This window comes from Spermophilus citellus (assembly GCF_964194105.1).
Source record: "Spermophilus citellus genome assembly, chromosome: 4".
NCBI classification, from domain to species: domain Eukaryota; kingdom Metazoa; phylum Chordata; class Mammalia; order Rodentia; family Sciuridae; genus Spermophilus; species Spermophilus citellus.
In genome coordinates, this window is record NC_138185.1 from 144,930,918 (window position 1) to 144,952,314 (window position 21,397).

At 42.1% G+C, this 21,397-nt stretch overlaps 1 protein-coding gene across 1 annotated transcript in view; it reads left to right on the plus strand.

The window, feature by feature from the left end:
• The window catches only part of RYR3 (ryanodine receptor 3), a 518,939-nt gene that overhangs the window by 448,669 nt on the left and 48,873 nt on the right, over positions 1-21,397 (plus strand). Inside the window, exons 65-68 of the mRNA XM_081292880.1 lie at positions 2,066-2,386; positions 4,968-5,208; positions 14,812-14,899; positions 15,002-15,094. Of these exons, the coding sequence (XP_081149006.1) occupies positions 2,066-2,386; positions 4,968-5,208; positions 14,812-14,899; positions 15,002-15,094 (743 nt within the window). The remainder of the gene's footprint in view (positions 1-2,065; positions 2,387-4,967; positions 5,209-14,811; positions 14,900-15,001; positions 15,095-21,397) is intronic.

Consider the following 21,397-nt stretch of genomic DNA (forward strand, 5'->3'; position numbering starts at 1 on the left):
CTTCTCATTTATAATCTTACAGCAAATAATTGTAAGCTTCAGTTGCATCTGTGGCCATTGGCATTGTCTTGTGTGCAGAGCTTCAAGGCAGAAAGCTTAACTTCCATTTACCTATTTATTCTGAAAAGATGTATAAAATTACTTTGTGAGGGTCTCCCCAGACTCCCATGCTGTTGTCAATCAACACTGTTTTTATTGCTACAAGATGTAGGATAGACTTGTCCTCTGCAAATCACCCACATAATTCCCTTTTGGATATTACAGGAGTTCAGGGACCTTTGATTCTCCTGCTTTAAGTCTTTTTGAAGTATCTGGATCCTAAAACAGATCGGTCGACTCCTACATTCCAGGGCAAAGAGATCTTTAGCCTCACATGCACTGAAGGGATATAGTGATAGCAACAAAGTCATCCCCAGGGAAAAGGCGATAGGACTTCAGTGGCCTGCTCAGCACAGAGGCTGCTGCTGGTCAATTGCTTTGCAACTGAACATCCTATCCCAACAGATGGTTTGTCTCAGCTGTAGAGTCTTTCTGTCCAACCTAGCCAATGTAACTCTGTGTTTCTGATCAATGCGAAATCAAGATAGTCCCTTTCAATTGGTCAGTGTTCCTAAAGACCACAGGATATGGTGTGGCCTCTTCTACGTGTTAACCCTTTAATTCCCATCAACCTAAAATCTAGAGAAGAGACTTCAGACCACTAGTAACCATAATAGCAAAGGGCCTTCAGACATATCTATTTCACTAGACAAAATTTTATTTGAAGTCTTCTGCTTTTTCTGTAGAAACTCATAATAACTTTGTATTTTGCTTCTAATATTAAAAATAAAAGGTGGGCACCTATAATTTCAGCTGCACAGGAGGCTGAGGCAAGAGGCCTCACATATTTGAGGCCAGCCTGGGTAACTTAGTGGGATCCTATCTCAAAATTAAAAAAAAAAAACTTTTAAAGGAATGGGGATATATCTTAGAGGTAGAGCATTTGCCTAGCATTCGCAAGACCCTGTGCTCTATCCCTAGTATAACACACACACACAAAAATCAAAAATAATTTCCTAAAATCTTCCAGTGAAATTGATGTTACCAGAGAATGCCTCATATTTTTCTAGCTTCATAGTACTCATGGCTCTTACCCAGAGCTTTCTGTATCTCTTCATTCAGAGACTTTGTTATCGTTCCACTTGTCAGGACCCTCAATATACTTCTAATCTTCCTCCTATCTTGCAGGAAGGAAGTTCTTTTATCTTAAGCGGAGCAGGACAGATATCCCCTGGCTTCTGTTTTCACTTTTTGAATCTGACCACCTTCCCTGGTTTGATGATGAACTATGTCTGTTTCTATTTCATTCCATCTGTCCTTATCCAAAGAAGTGACCTCAACCATTGAGAGTAAAGAAAAGATAAGACCAACTCACTATTCCATGTAAATAAGCCTTCAGAAGCAAAACAGCTTAAGCAATTGACAGGAATGCAGTGAAGTTACCAGAGGTCAATAATAGGTTCTGTTGTAAAGCCAGAAATCAATGAAAGTGTGATTTTTTTTTCCCTCCCAAATTTTACTTAGATGACAAATATTGTCTCTGGTCCTGATGAAGGAGTATTTGATTGGGGTGTGTCTAAATCATACAAATGCGATCCAGGTTATTAAATGAGGATTTGACAACTGACTGACGATTAGTTGCTGTTCTCATCTGACTCTGCCTTTCCTGCAGTGGATGCACTAGGATATATGAAGTCTGAGGCAGACAGGCCAGGAAGGAGAAGCCAGAAAACTGGCCTTATCACAGAGAGATCTTCTAAACTTTCTCAGCTGTTTTTATTTAGCCATCTGTTTAGGTGTTGTCACCTCAACATGGCATCTAGGAAAGTAGCCTCTGGGAGCTGCAGTCTGTACATAGACAGCTGGGAGACTAAAGCTGTTCCACATGCAACCTCACTCCTCAGAGGCTCCCGGGTGGAAATTTATATCTAAAGACCTAAAGAAGGGTGGGCAATGGGAGAGAAGGCTGTGCCCATTGTGCTTTTGAATTACTGTGCCTTTCTTCTTCTTGTGCCCTCTCGGTCAGTTCTGGGGATGCCAGACACTGTGGAAGAGATGTGTCCTGACATCCCTCAGCTAGAAGGCCTGATGAAGGAAATCAATGACCTGGCTGAATCAGGGGCCCGGTACACAGAGATGCCCCATGTCATCGAGGTGATCTTGCCCATGCTGTGCAACTACCTGTCCTATTGGTGGGAGCGGGGGCCTGAGAACCTGCCCCCCAGCACAGGGCCTTGCTGCACCAAGGTGACCTCTGAACACCTCAGTCTCATCCTGGGCAACATCCTAAAAATCATCAACAATAACCTGGGGATCGACGAGGCCTCCTGGATGAAGCGCATTGCAGGTACCCATCTCTTTTCTCCCTAGCCCCTGACCCAAGAACCAAGTAGCTGGATGTTCTTTTCATCTCTTTTGTTAATACCAAGATGGTTTAGAATAAGCTGTATTCCATCTTTAAAATTCCCACCTCCCAGTTGCTTAACAGTAAACAGAATCAGCATGTGCCCCTGAAGAGCTTCCTGAAACCAATGCTATTGCCCCACTCATCAGCTAATTGAGCCCCCTCAAATCTCCAGGAAGCCCTTCTTGATAAACTCCACTCTGATAATCATAGCTTTATTTGCTTTTGGTACTTAAGAACCCCATTTTCTCTTACAGTCATAATTGTCCATTGGTTTTTTTGATAAGTAATCTTGTGTGCTCTCCACACTCATAAAACTCCTATCTGGACTGCACTGAAGGTCCTTAATGTCACTCTGCATTTCACTTTATGCTTTCTAAGATCTTCCTTAATGTAGGTTGTAGTAGCAGCAGCCCCATTTTATTTTATTTTATTGTTTTTTCCTATTTTTATTTGGGTCCCTGTATAATTTCTTACATGTAATAGGCTCTTAGTGCAGGCTTTTAGCCAATTTTCTGTTCTTGAAGCAACCTCCCAAAAGAAAAAAATTAGAAAGTGAATTTACTTTCTACAGTATAGAAACCATGACTATCAATGTCCTGTGTCAAACTAGAGAATGAGGAGGTAGACGCTAAGGCAAAGACATTGTGTTTGATGGACCTACAGTGTGGATACTGCCGCCCATCAGCACCAGCCTCCCTCTATAATATCCCACACCATGAAATAGTGTGGCTATGGGGAAGGAGGGACAGTGCTGGAAGTGGTATTGGCCAAATTAGATTGTTACATTGTGTGCATGTGTGAATATGTAACAACAAATTCCATTATTATGTACAGCTATACTGCACCAATAAAAAATTGTGGGGGGAAAAACATATAGCATTTAACAAATAGCTAGGTTAAAGGGAACTGCTAGCTCAACATGAGATAAATGACCTTTCTGGACAAATGAATAGATAGACTTCTGCAAGACCAAGGAATAAGATTCACTTCCTCCTTCCTGTCCCAGAAATGCACTGAGATTGAAATTATAAACATTTTGCATGTTGATGGCTCCTAGATAATGTAGGCTTCTGTGGACATGAACAAGTAGAGCAGGTGTTCACTAATGACCCACTAGCTTTAAAGTATTGTTAACCATAAAGTAATTTCTTGATGACCTCTAGTCCAAACATCTGAATTAAGGGAAGGGAAGGCAGGAAATGAAAGAACCTGCCCCCTTACCTCTATAGAGGTGCTAAGGGAAAAGTAGCACTACATGAGGGGCACTGATGGGCATTGAACTTTAGCCTGTTATTTATTCCACAGGCAAAACCAGATCTCAGGGCACTGAGTTCTTAGGGATTCAACAAAATACATTTTAATAGTGACCTCAGTCACCTATACTGGTATGGCCATTCGGATTTCAGGTCTAAACCAGAGCTGCAGCTCGGCAAGGGCTAAGCAGTCAAAATTTCTCAGTTAATGCATCTTATGGAAAGTCCCTCAGCCTTCCCTTCCTAAAACTGTCTTTCTTATAAAAGAAAAATATCAGATTAAAAAGAAAAGATTTTGAAACATAGATGGCTTCCAATCGAAATGGCCTAAGCTAAATAACCTTTGAAATATACATTTGAATGTACATTGTCAGTGGTTCAGGACTCTTATTCATTTTATTTAACTTTTTTCTCTGATTTTCATCTTCAAAACATTCTATATCCTTGGTCTAATAGTATAATCGATGTCAAATCAATAGAATATAAGAAAAAACTCATTTTTAACTGTAATTAACAGTACTGCCTCCCTCCAGGCCCAGAAAGGCCTTCAGGCAGTAAGTAGAAAGGCAGCTCTCAAGTACTAACGGCTAAGAACTGAGGTTGGTTGGTTGTGCTTTTAATGGATTTTTCTATAAAGTAATCAGAATATGTGTGTGTGTGTGTATATACACACTTATATATATGCATATTAATACACATATATTAAGGTTGGTTTTTAGAATAGTTTAGCTTTTAACTGACACATAATAATTGTCCATATTATAGGGTGCAGTATGCCATTTCAGTACATGTATGCAGTGTGTGATGATAACATCAAGATAACTGGCACATCCATCACCTCAACAGAAGACATGTATTTGCTGCCTAGACTTGGCTCAGCATAGTACTAGTTCTTATTAACTAAAGTCTTCCTTCTGGGACTGCAGGTATAGCTAGTGGCCCACCCCAACATGAACCTACTGTGAAATGATGCAAGTGAGTCTGTTAGGATGAGCAGGGAGGAATGGCAGAGACTGCACATGTGAGTTGCAGGTGGCAGCATCTCCAAGGCTAGGAGGAACAGGGCAGGGTAGGACCTGCTTCTGCAGCAACCCTGGCCTCTCTACCCTCCCAGTGGATTTATGAGAGGCAAGTCCTGAGATCAAGACTAAGGGAGGAACAAGAGGCAGGCACCATCCTGTGGCAGTGGTTTCCCTGATTTTCTGATTCTCATCAGCTGTCCGTTATTGTAATACCTGAACTGAGGAGGTGGTTCTTTGTAAATGCAGTGTTCGCCCAGCCCATCATCAGCAAAGCCAGGCCTGACCTGCTGAGAAGCCACTTCATCCCAACTCTGGAGAAGTTAAAGAAGAAGGCGGTCAAGACGGTGCAGGAGGAGGAGCAGCTGAAAGCCGATGGCAAAGGGGACACGCAGGAGGCAGAGCTGCTCATCCTGGACGAGTTTGCAGTTCTCTGCAGAGATCTCTATGCCTTTTACCCCATGCTCATCCGCTATGTGGACAACAACAGGTATGGGGGAGACCTCTGAAAGCCCACCTGCCCCTCTCCAAAGTCAATCTAGGCCACAGAATGGGAATAGGATGGACAATGGTGTTGGGTTATGTTGATGGTGAGATGCAGGGAGGTCACAGCGGCTACCACCCATTCTCCCACAGTAGTCGTTGTTGCAGGACCTCTGGGCAGTGCTTTTCTTGACAGTGATTCTGTATGGATTGAGGCACACATGCTCACAGGCTGCCATGGGTTGGGGGAGCTGGTCAAATAAGTGTCACCAGGACCCACTTCTGCCCCTCTGCTGACATTCACACATTCAGATTCAGATTCAGGTATTACTTGATTGTGTGTCAAGCACTGTTCTAAGCATTGGGGTCAGGAGTGAACAAAACAGACAAGCTCTCTGGACTAAGGAGCTTTCCTTCTGGGAGTAGAGGAGCACAGACAATAAGCAAAATACATAAATAAATTACATAAAGGAGGGTAAGGGGAATTAGGAGTGCCATGGTAGGGTACAGTGTCAGTTTTTTAAAATAGAATATTACTGATAAAACAACACATGAGAAAAGACCTGAAGGAAGTGAATGTGGGAGTCATAAAGGTTTGGTGTAAGGGTGTTGCAGGAAGAGGGACCATGGAGTACAAGTCCTAAGGAAGGTGCATGCTGGGAGGGTTGGGGCATTCCAGGGAGGCTTGGGGCATGCCAGGGAGGCCAGGTCAGCTGGAATGAGGGGTGAGAGAATAGTGGGGGATGTAGGGGAGGCAACAGTGGGGGATGTAGGGGAGGCAACATGGCCAATGAGTGCAGGGCCTTGGAGGCCACTGTGAGGACTCTGGCTTTTACTCTAGAGACATAAGGCAGTGGAGGTTTCTAGCAAATATGATTTGATCTGACTCTTGGAGCACTATACCAAGGGGAAGGACAAATAGGTAAGTGAAAGATGAATTGGGGGACTCACAGTGAGCCAGTCAAGAGCTGATGGTGATCTAGAGACAGAAAGCAGATGAGCTGTGCCAGGGGCTGAGCAGAAGGGAGGGATGAGGAGTGACTGGTTCATAGGCTTGGGTTTCCTTTTGGGATGATGAATATGTTCTCAAACTAGAGAGTGATAGTGTTTGCATAACACTGTAAAGGTACTAAATGTTTCTAATGACAAATTTTTTGTTGTATGTAGTTTACCACAGGTTTTTTGCTTTGTTTTACGTTGATAGTGGCCAAAGCCAGGTTGATAGCAGTAAAGGCTGACAAAAGTTGTCAGATTCTGGATCTATTTTGCAGGCAGAGCCCTAGGGATATCCAGATTTGGAATAAAGGAAAGTCGTACATGTTTCTAGAGAGTGTTAGCCTGACCAATGTGGTGGCATTTGCCTGTAATTCCAGCAACTCCAGAGGCTGCAGCAGGAGAACCAGTTTGAGGCCATTCTCGGCAACTTAGACTCTGTCTCAAAATAAAAAATAAAAAAGGGCTGAGGCTGAAGCTTGGTGGCAAAGTGCTGCTGGGTTCAATCCCCAGTACAAGAAGAAGAAGAAAGCTAGCTTTTTTTTTTTTTTTTTTTTTTGAGTAGTTAAATATGAGTCCAGAGTTCAGTAGGGAGATGTGGAGTAGATACAAATTTTGGAAGTCATCAACTTTGATAATACATAATTCAGTCTTTAAGGACTATGAGACTAGCAGAGATAAATGTGAAGGATTGAAGGAGAGCGACAAGAGTTCCTAGGACTGAACCCTCGTGTCCCCCAACATTGAATTCAAGCAGAATAAGAGGAAGCAGAGAATAAGACTGCAAAAGAGAGTAACCAATAGCACAGCAAGACAAACAATAAAATATAGTATCCCAAGGGCCAGCTACCTAAAGGGATTCTAGGAGTAGAGAATTAAACCCATGCGTCAAATGTTGCTGATAATGAGAACTGAGACTAGGGTATTGGATCACGTAAGAAAAATAATTTCTAAAGCAATGCCTTTAAGCAGGCAAGGAGTCAGCCTTCCGTGGTTCATCCACAGCAGCAGGCAGGAGAACTGCTGGCAGAGATGTGTATACGTCCATCTATCCAGATAGATTGGTAGGTACATACATGCACAGCTTGCTTGCTTTAGATGGGGGGCTGTGGGGGTCCTTTTCTGACTGCTTCTGTTTTCTCAGTTAAGTAGGAAGCAAGATCATCAGCTGGGAGTGAAGGTAGGGAAAAGGCAGTTGCTAGGGAGAGTGGAAGAGGAGATGAACCAGAGAAATGCAATATGATTATCAGGCAGCATTTAGGGCTCTGCTCAGATCTGCATTATGAATTTAAAGTGAGGCCCTTCAGCAGGTGGTCTTCTCCAGTCACGTTCAGCTGCAGCATAAAGGCCCAGAGTAGGAAGAGAGCTGTATTTAACCAGAGTAGGGGTTTTGCAAAATGAATATGACAAAAATGGGTTAGGGCATTGAGGGTATATGTAGGAGGGTAATTATAAATATTGACCTTGTTTTTTTTTTGACATGTATGAATTATACATATTAGTGGGGTTCAGCATGGTATTTCAACATGTGCATTCAGCATACACTGATCAGATCCAGCCCCTCTTTATCCTTCTTCCCCTTCTCTATCCTTCCCAACCTCTGTTATCACTCTTCTCTATTAATGACCATGGAGTTTAAGCTGGATGAGGAGGACATAAGAAGCTAATGTCCTTGATTAGGCAAAGGATCAAAAACTTGTAGGTCTCAGTAGCATCAAAGGATTGTTGGAGTCTGGGCATGGATAGAAGATGGTGATCACAGAGTGCAATGCATGAAAGCATGATTATGGGGTTGGGAGGTTAGTTATTGATAATGACTATGTGGTTGATATGAGGCATGTAGAGAATAGCATCCTAGAGAAGAAAACAATACCCGAACAGCCATGGTGTCGAGAGATCATGAACACACATAATTCTCATATAATGAGAACTGAGACTGATGACGTGTTGGGGGAAATATCAGTGATACTGGAGCTAAATATAGGGATAATAACTGGGATTAGTGAAAAACTTTGTATAGCTCTGATTCAAAACTGAGAGAGACCATGGTGTATGTCTCTGTCCTAATGTGGGTATCATTTAGAAAGGAGAGGGAATATATATATATACACACACACATACATACACACACTTATATAATGTATATTAAAATATATAAATATAAATAATGAGCTTACTAGAACCTACTGCTCCCTTTCCTTAAAACCTGTTCCCCACCTTAAGTGCTTCTGGATGGTTACCCCAAATCCCCCTCTCTCCCTGAAGCTTCACCCCTTCACACTGGATCCATGCACCCCTCCTTTTCTCTCATCAGTCACTTCCCTGGGGTTGGGGTCAGATGCTCACTCTGGACAGGGCTGCATGTCCCAGCTCATCATCATCCCACCTGTTCCACAGACTTCAAAGGTTGAAGGACTCCAGGGTCATAATTAAACAAGTTAATTCATGTAATGCCAGACATTTTCTACGTAATTCACTCCTTCCACAATCTCAGTACGTTCATTTGGCATATGAAATTTAATTGAGCCATTATGAACAATTATTATGAACTATTATTTCAGAAATATGAAGGCTTGCAAGACTGTAAAATTATAATAAAGAATATTGACAGCATGAGCACATACATTTTCATCAAATCTTAGGATAGGAAATTAAAAACCCTTATCCTTTGATGTTTGCTTGTTTGTTTTCCTAAAACTGAATGTATATCATTTTTCCACAGTGGTTCTCCATTTCTTCATTACCAGCTGGGTGTCCAACTGTCTAAATTAAATCTGATACAAATACCCAGAATTAGTGCAGACCCTACAGTTCAAAGGCTCAACCCCACAATACCGTACCACTTTAGATACCAGCCACAAATGGGGTGCTGAGGCTCCCCACACTTCTGCGTTGAATAAAAATACAGGAGCTCCCCTGGCATCCTCCTCACACTGACTTATAACACACAGGAAAGCACTTTAAGATGATTACCAGTTTATTAGAAAGAATACAACTTGAGAATATCCAAATGGAAGAGACACAAAGGGAAATGTATGGACATGGTTTATATAAACACACAAACACACACACACACACACACACACACCACATCCTCTTGAAGTTTAAAGTCCTAAGATATAAATTTGGGGATGCTTAATTTTAAGATACCCATTATAGGGGGCTGGGGTTGTGGCTCAGTGGTAGAGTCGCTTGCCTAGTAATGCGTGAGGCACTGGGTTCGATATTCAGCACCATGTAAAAAATAAATAAATAAAGATACCCATTATAGACATTGAAGGGATGCAGGAATATTTGAGAGAATATTATTGACTTTTTGAGTTGTATCCCATTCTGCCATGGGAAGTAGATAGGTCTGGTTATACTTATTTTATAAGGCAGATTGTACTTATTTAAAATAGTTTACATGAGATTACTTATATTTAGCATATTCAAAGTAAATATCTTACACTCACATACATACTTTCCCTCCCCCTCTCATTCATACATATACATAAATACATGTGTGTGCGTTTATATATATTCTCCCCCTCACATATCTATAGAAATTCACACTTTCACAAAAGAAACCCTGCTTTGAGGGTCATGTTTTTGATCATTTCTGGTAACATAATTATGTTAGCAGTTTAAAGAAGAAATCTGATAGGGTTTGAGGTGAAAACAGAAAAGTGGAGTAAGGTTGCTCCTGAAATAGCTCTTTAATTGGATTTGTCACTATTGACAATCAAGACAGAGTATGTTCTACTTTCACAGTGTTTGACAGTTGCTAAAAATGGCAATGTCAGAGAGTCTTTGAGATCATCATTAATTCATTCATCCCCACTCTTCAACCTGCTCTTCTCTGAGTGTAACAGCCACACGAGTATTGCTTAGAAATCCCTTTACCTCCTTCAAGTCCTTCTTCCAAAAGAATTAGTTGACTTGGAATGATGCAACTGTGGTGTTGGCAGGGAGAGTACAGTCACCTTGTGTTACCTCCAGCTGGATGGATAAGCACCCCTTCCTTTTCCTAGCAGAGGATTTCCTGCCTGGTTGTCCACCATGGTTAATGGAGGGAAATAGAGGACAGAAGATACCCTTTCTCTGCATGCAGTCACATTCCAGGCTTAAACAGTCCAAACCATCTTGAGCTCAATCTTTAACTTTACCCGTTGGTTCTAACTTTGCTCTCTAAAGCCATACAAAATTCATCTTTCTTTTCTTTTCCTCCCTACCCCTGATTTCCCTTCCATATCAAACTTTTGTATTTCCTTAGCCCTGTCCGACAATGTTGGAAGTTTCTTTGGTATCTGGAACACTCCTCTTAAGAGAAGCTGCTTTCACTGGTCAGTGGTCAGCCTAAATCTGACTAGAAATGAGTAGGAACTCTAGGCATAGTGGAAGGAGAGCCAGTAAATCAGCTCTTCATCTCATTCTACCAGGAGATGCAAGTCAAGCCAGAATACTCAAGTCTCTCTATAAGAGCAACAGTTTTCTAGCCTCCTTTCCTGGAATCAGAAACATTCAAAACTTAGAGCTAAATGAACTATAGTGTGCTTTTCTGAGAAACACCCTCCCACCCCCAAGCTGTCAAAGGAAAACAAAGCAGAAAGAAGTTTTGAAAGTAGGCAGAGAAAAGCTCTGAGCTTCAAGTCAGTCAACATGACCCAAGAATGCAGGAACCTGGCTTTGCTTTCTTTCAAAAGTTGTTACCTTGTCTTTTTTGAAAATGCAAGTCTAAGTCACCTTACTCTTGCCATCACCCAAGATTCTACTGTGTTGGGGGGGGGGGTGGAGGAGTTACTGGGGATTGAACCCAGGAGAACTTGACCACTGAGCCACTTCCGTATTCCTATTTTGTATTTGATTTAGAGACTGGGTTGCTTAGCACCTCACCATTGCTGAGGCTGGCTTTGAACTCACGATCCTCCTGTCTCAGCCTCCTGAGCCACTGGAATTACAGGCATGTGCCACCGCTCCTGGCTCAAGATTATATATGTATTTTTTAGTTGCAGTTGGACACAATACCTTTATTTATTTTTATGTGGTACTGAGAATCAAACCCAGGGCCTCACACTTGCCAGGCAAATGCTCTACCACTGAGCCCCAGCCCCAGCCCCAAGATTACATTCTTAATGCTTGTTAAAATGCTCAGTTATCTCAGCTACTTTGGTTGTTTCTGTCATCACCTATGTTTGGCAGATTCCCAGGCCATTACCTCTAAAGCCAGATTTCTTCTCCGCCAACAACCTCGCATTTTCCAACTGCCTTTGGCAGCAAGCAGTGCAGATGATAAAAGCGAATCACAGAGTATCTCCAAAAGGACCAAGTACCTAGAATCGACACAGATGGTGAATCCTCTGGAAGACTGGGAGCAGGGAGGAGAGGAGCCTCTCTTGGGGGCAGACTAAAGATGAGGGTGAGGTGGGGTCAGGATCTTCTGTTCTCCTGTCAATAGCATCTTGGGCTGGTTTCAGGCCAGGTGCAGAGGATCTATGTGCCTGGTGGAGAACTTTTAATAAGATGTTCTTTACACTCGACACTCTGGACATGAAAGAACTTCACTAGAAAAAAAAAGAATAGAAGAAGGCTGGTGAAAACAAAGTTTTTTTCATCTGAAACTTCATCCCCACAGGAAGGCAAAGAGGACAATATACTCTTCTTTTTCCCACCAAGAAACATTACCTAAGTTTTGTTCTTGGAGCTCTTGCTTCCTGACACTCCTGTAGGCTGTACTTTTCCTTGTCAGGATAGGATATGACCCTCACCTCTTCGTACTCAGCCATAATACAGATCTACAAAGCTCATTAAAACCCAAACACCGAAGAATGAACAGCTGGCACTTCTGATAAAACTAGACACTTGACCCAGAAAGAGCACTCCTGAAAAATCAGTGCGGAAGAAATCAAAACGCATTATCAATCCCAAGCCTCAAGTCTGAATTGAATTTGACTGCTAGTAATGGAGATGTGACTCTAGTGGCTTAAATAAATGAGAAGTTTAATCTCATATATAAAAGAAGTCCAAAGATAGCCATTCGAAGGCCAGTGGGGTTATTCCTCATCACAGAGCCTCACTCTGTGGTCTCTACATCCTTAACACTGACTTTCTTCTCCAAAGTTACCTTATGGTATAATACACCAATTGGAGCTCCAGCCATCATATTTTCATCCCAAAGTATGAAAGCAATAGGGAAGAGGCAAAAATACACCTTCCACTATGTAATTCCTTTTTAGAAAGATTTCTCAGGAGGCCCACTGGAAAACTTCCACTTTGATCTCATTGATTGGAGCTTAGTTACCTGGGCATCTCTCAAGGGAGGTTAAGTAAATGATCTTTAGAAGTGAATTTTTTAGGCCGGACATAGTGGCCTACTCCAATAATCCCAGCAGCTCTGGAGAATTGTGAGTTCAAAGCCAGCCTCAGCAATGGTGAGGTACTAAGGAATTCAGTGAGACCCTGTCTCTAAATAAAATACAAAATAGGGATGGAGACATGGCTCAGTGGCCAAGTACCCCTGAGTTTAATTCCTGGTACCCACCCCCCGGCAAAAAAAAAAAAAAATGCAAAAAGGGGCTGGGGATATGGCTCAGTGGTTAAGCACCCCTGGTTCAATTCCTGGTACAAAAAAAAAAAAGTGTTTTCCCTTTTACCCTAACCTTGTGCTGCCCCTGAATGGGCAGGAAATGTGAACTACCCAGGCAATTCAGTCTGTCCCCAGGGTTTAGAGAAGGCAACTGGGTTTTTGTTGTTTTTGTTGTTTTGTTACCCAGGGCCTCATGCATGCTAAGTAAGCTGTCTACCACCAAGGTACAGCTCTGTGCCCCTCCCACACACACACTTTTTAAAAATTTTTGTTTGATCCAGGGTCTCCCTAAGCTACCCAGGCTGGCCTCAAACTTGCAATCCTCCTGTCTCAGCCTCCCAAGGAACTGGGAGGGAATTTGCTGTTGGTAGCTGTTACCCTGAATAGGACAAGAGGCATCAGATTGTTCATGTCCTTTGGGAGAGTCAAATATTTCTTTAATCTAAGAAAGACAATAAACAATTTAACTCCAGTGAGTGACAATGCGATATTGTAATACAATGTGTTTGGTCTTCATCCCTAAAACCTAAAACTCTTAGATTTTTCTGAGTGATTAGAGTGGAATGTCTTTCATCATTCATATGCCTCTTTCAATTGAGTTTATGGTGATAGGTGACTCTGGGAAGGAGAGGGCTGGTTACTAGAGAAATTAACCATGTGATTAGATGATTGAACTTTCAGCTCCATCTGTGTCCCCTGACCTCCAGAGAGGAGAAAGGGGCTGGAGATTGAGTTAACAAAGACAAGTGGTATGACCCATCATACCCATGTAACGGAGCCTCCATAAAAACTCCAAACTGTGGGGCTTGGAGACAGTCTGTGTGGTGGAATTCATGGAAATGCTTGAGGATGGTGCACTTGGATGGAGGCTTGGAAGCTCCTTACCCCTTCCCTGCATCTTGCTCTATGCATCTCTTCCATTGGGCTATTCCTAGGTTGCATATTTTATAATAAACTAATAGTAAAGTGATTTCCTGAGTTCTGTGAGCTGTTCTTGCAAATTATTGAACCTAAAGAGGAAGCCATCAGACCCCCTGATTTACAGCCTTGGTCAACCTGAGACTTGGGACTGGTGTTTGAAGTTGAAGCCATTTTGTGGGACTGAGACTTGTGCCTGTGGTGTCTGTGATAACTCCAAGTAGTAAATGTCATTGAATTGTAGGATGCCTAATTGGCATGTGGATCATCAGAGAATTGCATAATGAGGAGGAGGTCACATATTTGGTGTAAGAAATGTTATGGAGAGAAAAATGTTGTTTTCCCTTTGAGCTACTCTCTGCAGATACTTGGAAATGGCAACTTACCTAACCCTTTAGAAGTATAATTTAATTCAAATATATAAGGTACTTAGGGGTAAGAAAACTTAAAAAAAATTCTACTCAATTTAGCCACAATATCACAATCATAATTGTGATATTTCTTAATAAGCCTTTTTTTTAAAAAAATGGCTATTTATATGGAATTTCCAAATAATTTTGGAAGTCATGGGAGATATTTGGTCTCTGCTCATACACTTCAAATGACTGTGAAAAACATTGTTACGTATTTCTTTTATAAATCTGGTTTGAAAGGAAACCAGATAGGGCGTCGTGACTTGTTTACAGTGCTCAGAATTTCAGAGGCTTGACAATGACAATTGTCAAGGGCAAAACTAGAGGTCATAGTGACCAAGACTTTCCTGGGCTTTCCACCCTTATGTATTAAGAGTTCTGTCCCCAAATTTAGAGCTTAAACTTAATCCTCTCATCCATTTAAAAAAGAAATGAAACCTATATATGACAAATTTGAAATGTTGATTTCTGACATCTGTTTGCTAAGATAATTTTTGAATCCTTTGATTGAAAACAGAAATGGTAATTGTAGGTCCTTCAAAAATGTCTACCCCATTTAATACCTGCATCTAAGTGTTTAAGATCTTGGTCTCCCTGATTATCACCTTCATGTGAGAACGCAGTTTTTACTGGGTAAGTGTCTGCTGGTGCAACTTGGAGGGTGTGACTACTGTAATCCTTACTGAATTTCATAAACCTGTTCATTTACTTTTCAACCCAGATCTAACTGGCTCAAAAGCCCCGATGCTGATTCTGACCAGCTCTTCCGCATGGTGGCAGAGGTCTTCATCCTGTGGTGTAAATCTCACGTAAGGACACCTTTGGGTCCTGGATTTAGGATGGTTGTGAAAGGCTGTGAAAGCTTGAGAGGCTTTCTTATAATGTTTGCTTTTTTATTTCCCACCATTTAGAACTTCAAGAGGGAAGAGCAAAATTTTGTGATTCAGAATGAAATTAATAATTTGGCATTTTTAACTGGAGACAGCAAAAGCAAGATGTCAAAAGTAAGTCCTTAGAAGTCAATTCCAGAGACTCTTCAACCTTGACTTCAGCCATGACTTGGATCTGTTTCATATTTTCTGAGTATTAACCCTGTACTTCATTTAGGCCAAACTACGTAACCAACAGTCCCGACTGTTGTTCTCTGAAAATGAGCCACGGAAGAAACTGCTCTTCGATTAGCATGGTCATCACATTCTGTGAATAAATAGCTGCTTGTATGTCCGAAAGTTTAAGTTTCAAGACTTGCCTAAGGCATTTGAGAGGTCTCCAAAACAAACCTGCTGTTAGCAGTTTTAAAATAGAACCACTTCCTGAATGGTGAAGCTACAAAAACGCACATACTTCGAGCCACCTATTGATTAGCTAGGAGGAAATTACCTTGCTTGGATGATTTCGATAGCGGGTGCTCTTACATTGTGCTTGTTTTCCTCCTCTCTGGACCATCCAAACCTATTTTATTTCAGATACGTTGACCTCTTAATGCCTTGTATTTATTTTCCATGACAGTTGCACCCAGAAAGCCAAACATTTGTCCACCTCCCTGCAGGAAATGTTTGAAAGAGGGCATATCAGACACCTGCCTTAAAATATATCTATCTATGAGTAAGCTGTGGGGAGGAACATAGCTGGGATACAAGAGGAGGAAATTGGCCCCCAGCCCCTCCTGAGTCTGCTCTGCACAAGGCTTGGTTGTTTTGATTGGAGAGAATTCCCAGACACACTCCTTCAGGTGTAGATACAAAAGCAAAGCTTCCTTAAATGGGATGTGTTATTGCCAGCTTCTTACCCCTGACTTTGTCTCCCTAAGAAATGTGCTTCAATGAAGGTTGGCTGTATATGTCAAGTGTAAGTCACCTATCACTCCTTAGATGCACATCTCTCTCATTGGTGGTGCAGTGCTGCCTCTGAGATTCAGGAAGGAGGATTGTGCATGGGGACCTCTCAGAAGTGAAAGTCAGTTCTGAAAAGATGGGAGTCATGGCTTTATAGGGAAGACCTTGGCTATCTTTCCAATAACAATTTGGGATGGAGGACCTGTGTTTATGGGATTGCAGAGAAGGGAGTGGTATGACATCAGAAACGAAAATCTCAGCCCCTGGAACTTCACCAAGGGTGGAGCTAGGTCTGGTTAGCTATAGTCGCTGTGAACTTCCTGTCTCATCATCTTTTAGCGATGTTGGCACTAGCACTTCTTCCAACATCTAAAAATTGACTGTTGTATGTTTAGGACTCACTCTTAAGTATGCACCAGAATATACTTTAAATATATTTATACATTGCTAAATAAAGTTTTATTATTTAAAGCAAAATTGTGCACATACAAAGCAGAGGAATCCACATACAAAGTGGATTCTTTTGTGCTTCACATAATTTCAATTTCCAAAATTCATTTTGTATTCACCTTTTAGTAAACATATCAGCTCCTGTGAGGTGCATAAGATTGGAATTTTCAGATTCTAGCTCCCCAAGACATCTAGTGTATCTAAGATTACCTCTGCAGGGTCTTCTTACAGCCATCATAGACTCCCCTTTAATCCTGTCTTCCTACAGAAAGTCAATTGATCCCAGGCAGATCCCATGCCGTCTTCAGCTTAGGGGAGCTCCATGGGCCCTTAGGCTGAACCAGTTAGCATCCATCGTGATCGGCAGGGGCTGCAGCAAAGCAATGGAAATTACTCTGATAACAGGATTTGGATCCCAGATGAGCAGAAATGGCAAAGACCTCTCAACACTCTGGTGATGAATAGATACTCAGGACCCTTGGGTTTGCATTTGGAAAGAGATAAAGTGACAGAAAAATGACATCTCACAACTCACCTACTAACAAACTAACCTGATATTTTGTTCATTCACATCATGAGTGGGGAAAGGAAGATGTTCTTTTCATGAGAGGATAGTCATGTTTGGAATCTGTTGGTAAAGTCAGGCCTCAGGAGCAAGTTCTTCCATTTCATTTCCCTGTATGTTGTATGCCAGTTATTTCTGAGGCAATTGGGATGAGGTCAAAGTTATAATGTGATTCAACTGCAGGCCCTCTGTCCATAGAAGAATAACATTTTCCCTGCTTTTCAGGGTAACAAGTGTTCATATTGTTCCTGATACCTCAACTGAGATACAGAGCATAGTAGTAAATAAACTGGAAACTGAAAGAAAGCCAGGTCCTTGGCCCCACTGTTGGTCACAGCTATAGCCTTGTACCGTTCATTTAATTCCTCTGGGCCCCAGATTTGCCAATCCATGTAATGGGGCTGAACTTTTTGTCTGACTTCACAGCTCTACTAAGATGCTCTGGTTAAGAGTTAGTCTTCAACTATCTCTAGATCAGAATAACATTTGATAAGTGCAGGGCTTTATTTAAGACAGAGAGCTGCCACACCTCCAATAAACAGTAGCCCATAGCCATTTCTGGTGTTTCTTAGATGTAGGATTACATACTGAGGAGCCAGGAGGGGGTCTTCTTCCTTACCAGTTGAATCCCTATTGCCTTTTGCTTACCTGCAATTTAGATGTTCTCTCTACTACCTGGTCAGAATGGGTTCCTGTTGCCTTTGCTTGCTTTTATGTCCACTCTGAACTGAATTCTGGTGTTGTATAAATGAAATTAGCCTTAGCTCCCATCGCAGCCTTTGTGGAGGTGTGTGCATGATGCTGCATGCCGCACACACTGAGTACACCACCTCATACTCAGAAAGGGCGTGGGGAAAATATACAGTGGACTGCTCAGACTTGATGACCAGAAGGTCAGTTCAAAGATACATTGTTTTTCTGATAAGCTAACATAGATTGTTTCCTGAGAGCTCATTGTATATTTTGTTTGTATAACACCAGTTTGCGATATATGTTAAGCTAAATGTAACTAAGCTGAGCAAGTGTCTTTTTTGTTTTAAACTCGTTTTGTTTTCTGGAAAAATGGCAGCAGCTTCCTCGGAGGGGAATGGTAAGTTAGAATGTGGTTGTAACAAGAAATGCCAGTTTCTTGACCAAGGTTATAAACCATAACACCCCAGAGCTGAGGTACTGGAATGAGGGCACTTCAGGGTCTGAAGCCCTCCACCCATGGAGTGATCTCAGCAGATTTAAGAACAGGAATTATTTTAGAAGAAGGTATCTTTAAGTTTTCAAGGGCATTCAGAGCATATGAGGGAGTTTTCTTCTTGCTCTAAGCTGAAGAGCTTCTTACTCACTGTCCTTTCTCTTTCATTTCCTCCCTCTGCCTCTTTATTTTTAATTTTCTCTATTCTTTTGTTCCTACACTGCTTCATTATGTTCATAGTCTGTGTCTCTCTCTCTATTATATATATTTGTCCCTCCCTTCCTCCCTTTTGGTCTCCCCACCTTGCCCCTGTCTTTCTCCTTCCCTCCCTCTTTTTTCCTCCATTCTTTTTCTCCCCTCCAGCCCTCCCCCAACTTCTCTCATGGCCCACCTTCTTTAAGTGCTCTCTTTCCTTTCCTCTCCTCTCCTCTCATTTGTAGTCCAATTTCCAGAAAATCTCCTTGCCTCTAATGCTTGATGTTTGGTAAACTTGACTTGACTTGCCCTTTCAGTGGGGTAAGACCTTCCCACGGCACAGGTTTGCCTTTGTGCACGAGCCTGATGTGGACTCTCCTGGTTCCCTTGGTGCAATCCACCACAGGGTGTGATGCCTTCATCAAGTTCCATTATCCTGGAAGAGTCTGGTTTTTCCAAAAGGCCTACACATAAAACCATCTGTTTGATCATAAACTACCACTGAGGGCTTATAACCCAAGTGTGGGGAAATGAAATTATGTTGAAGGTATATGAATTGAAATTAGGGAATTGCAGTGAGTTAACTTATATTAGCAATATGTGAAGAGTAAAAGTAGAACCTGTAGGATGAGGGTGCGTTTGAAGGTCACAATGTAAGAAGGAAGATGCTCCATTCTTTGGACTATGGGATGATCCCAAAGCACTTTGGATATTCCCAGAGTACTTTTTAAAAAGCAAACCTTTTAGCAGAAGCACAATCAGGGCTCAGTTCTCCCCTCTCTTTTGTAGCCACTGACCTGCTGGAGTTGATAATGTGGTAGGTGAAAGGAAGAAAAAATGGGGTCTTTGGTCACATAACAGATTCTCCAGTCCACCCTGGTAAACGAAGGGAAGTAGATGAGGGAAAGACTTTACATCTAAAGAGGTTGTGGAGGGGAGGGGGACTAGGGATATAGCTCAATTGGTAGAGTGCTTGCCTTGCATGCACAAGGCCCTGGGTTCAATTCCCAGCATCCCCCCCCCCCAAAAAAAAAAAAAGTTCATGTGGGCACCAGATCTGAGTCCAGTGGACTGGGTCTGAGCCACACCCCTTAGAAGATTGCTCTCTAAGTTGCCCCTTCCCCAGGGTGAATTGCTGGTCTGGGTGTAAGTCTTTCTGACCAAATTAACCTCCATCCTAACCTTCCATTTGGTCTTCATGCTATGTTCACGCCCACAAAAGTTGAGTTTCTGCCACATTGGCTGAGAACTGGGACTAAGAAGCTATGAATAACATGTGGTGCTTTCTGCCTCGGACCCCTTGCTTTTCCTGACTGACTCTTCTCCTTGTTTCTTTTCTTTTGTCTTTCCACACAGGCCATGCAAGTAAAGGTACAGGTCAAATGCATGACGTGTCTTTTCTGTCCTAGTATTAGAGGTGCCAGGCTCTGGCCCCCTCTGCACTGTGATCACCATGGGGGTGGTACAGAATGGATTTTCTCACCTGGAGGTCCCCAGGCCTGCTCCAGGGAAGACAACTGCCTGTCAAAGAGTGAATGTAGGCCTACCCACCCTTGGAAAGGGGAAGCCGGGGAAGCCAGCCAAGCCTCGCCCTAACCGAGGTCTCCTTGCCATCTCTGCTCCCTTTCCCAGCTGCCCTCTCTGTTAGCTTGGTGGCCACCACACTAACAGAGATAGGGATGACTGACAGGGCTTGAGAGCCTGGGAGACTGGCTCTGCTGTGGTGCCACTCAGGGTCACAGTTCTATTTTCTGTTAGTGGCCTAAGCCTATTCACAGTCCACGTGTTCTGCCTCTTGTTCAAAGTTCCCATAACTCCAAGAAAGTCTTACAAGGACAAAACTCAAGGTCTGAAATCAGACAACCATGAATTTTTGGTATACAGTGTGCATATGGTAGAACAAACCCTGAGGCAGTTTTCCAATTACCCCTAAATATTATTATATGGACATTCTTCCCTCTCTGTTCAGTAATGGGTATCTGCTACTGTTGTCCCAACCCCCCTTGCCCTAAGATGTGGTACAGAAAGGGAGCTGTAGAGACCAGGTCATATGCAGCTCTTGGAAATGGAGCCCTGTCAAGACAGACTTGCATCTGAAGAACAGCTCAGATGCATATTTGCTGTATGACCTTAGGAAAATTATTTGACTTCCCTGAGCATCATTTTTTCATTCATAAAACTGACATGTTAATACTTCAGTGTTGTAGGGAGGATTTAAAATGTTTTATTTCAAGTATCAGGCCCACTGAAGTCATGTCATATGTGTAGCATTTATCATTAGAATATGACACTGGCCAAATCAAATAGAGACTGAGTAGTAAATAAATTATGTAATCAAGTCTATACAGTTACACTTTTAGTATTTTACTTGATTATATACTGTATATTACCATTTTCATTTTACATTTACACATACATGATACCACAGAGTTCACATATACTGAACCAGTTCTATCCTTGGTGGATAATTTGAAGCATCTTCAACAGTAATAGACCATAAATGAGTTTTGTCCTTAGATACAACCTTTAAATTTCACACCTGATGGTAGAACATGCAAGAAAGCTAGCAAGTGCTCAGTAAATGTTAAAACTTGAACAATCTTTGGGTGAACCAACTTTCACATTTCAATCTGTTCTGGAACATAAGAAGCCTCCTTTCCTTAGTTTCATTTCTTACTCCTGCATAATTTTTACTGCCCCTCCCACAGCTGTCCTGGGGGCTGACCTGGTGTTTTGGAGCGCTGGGCACAATGTACCTCTGTAAGTAAACAGCATTCCCAGGGCAGTGTTTGGCCAGACTGGGTTTTCCTAGTCAGACACTTCACTGAAAGTGCTGCTGACCCAGGGTTGGTGGAACAAATCACAACTTTTATAAAAGTGCCATTAATGATTTCGACCCTCTTTCACACTTCGAAAAATAATTAAAGTCATGAGCCCCAAGGTAGTGTTAATTCCAACTGTCATCTTATCTTTCAAAAGCACATCTCTCACAAAATGAATTCTGCTCAGCCCAGGAATCCCAGGTCTTAAGTTCCAGAGGTGGCAACTATCCTCCCTTGCTCCCAGAGCCATCTAT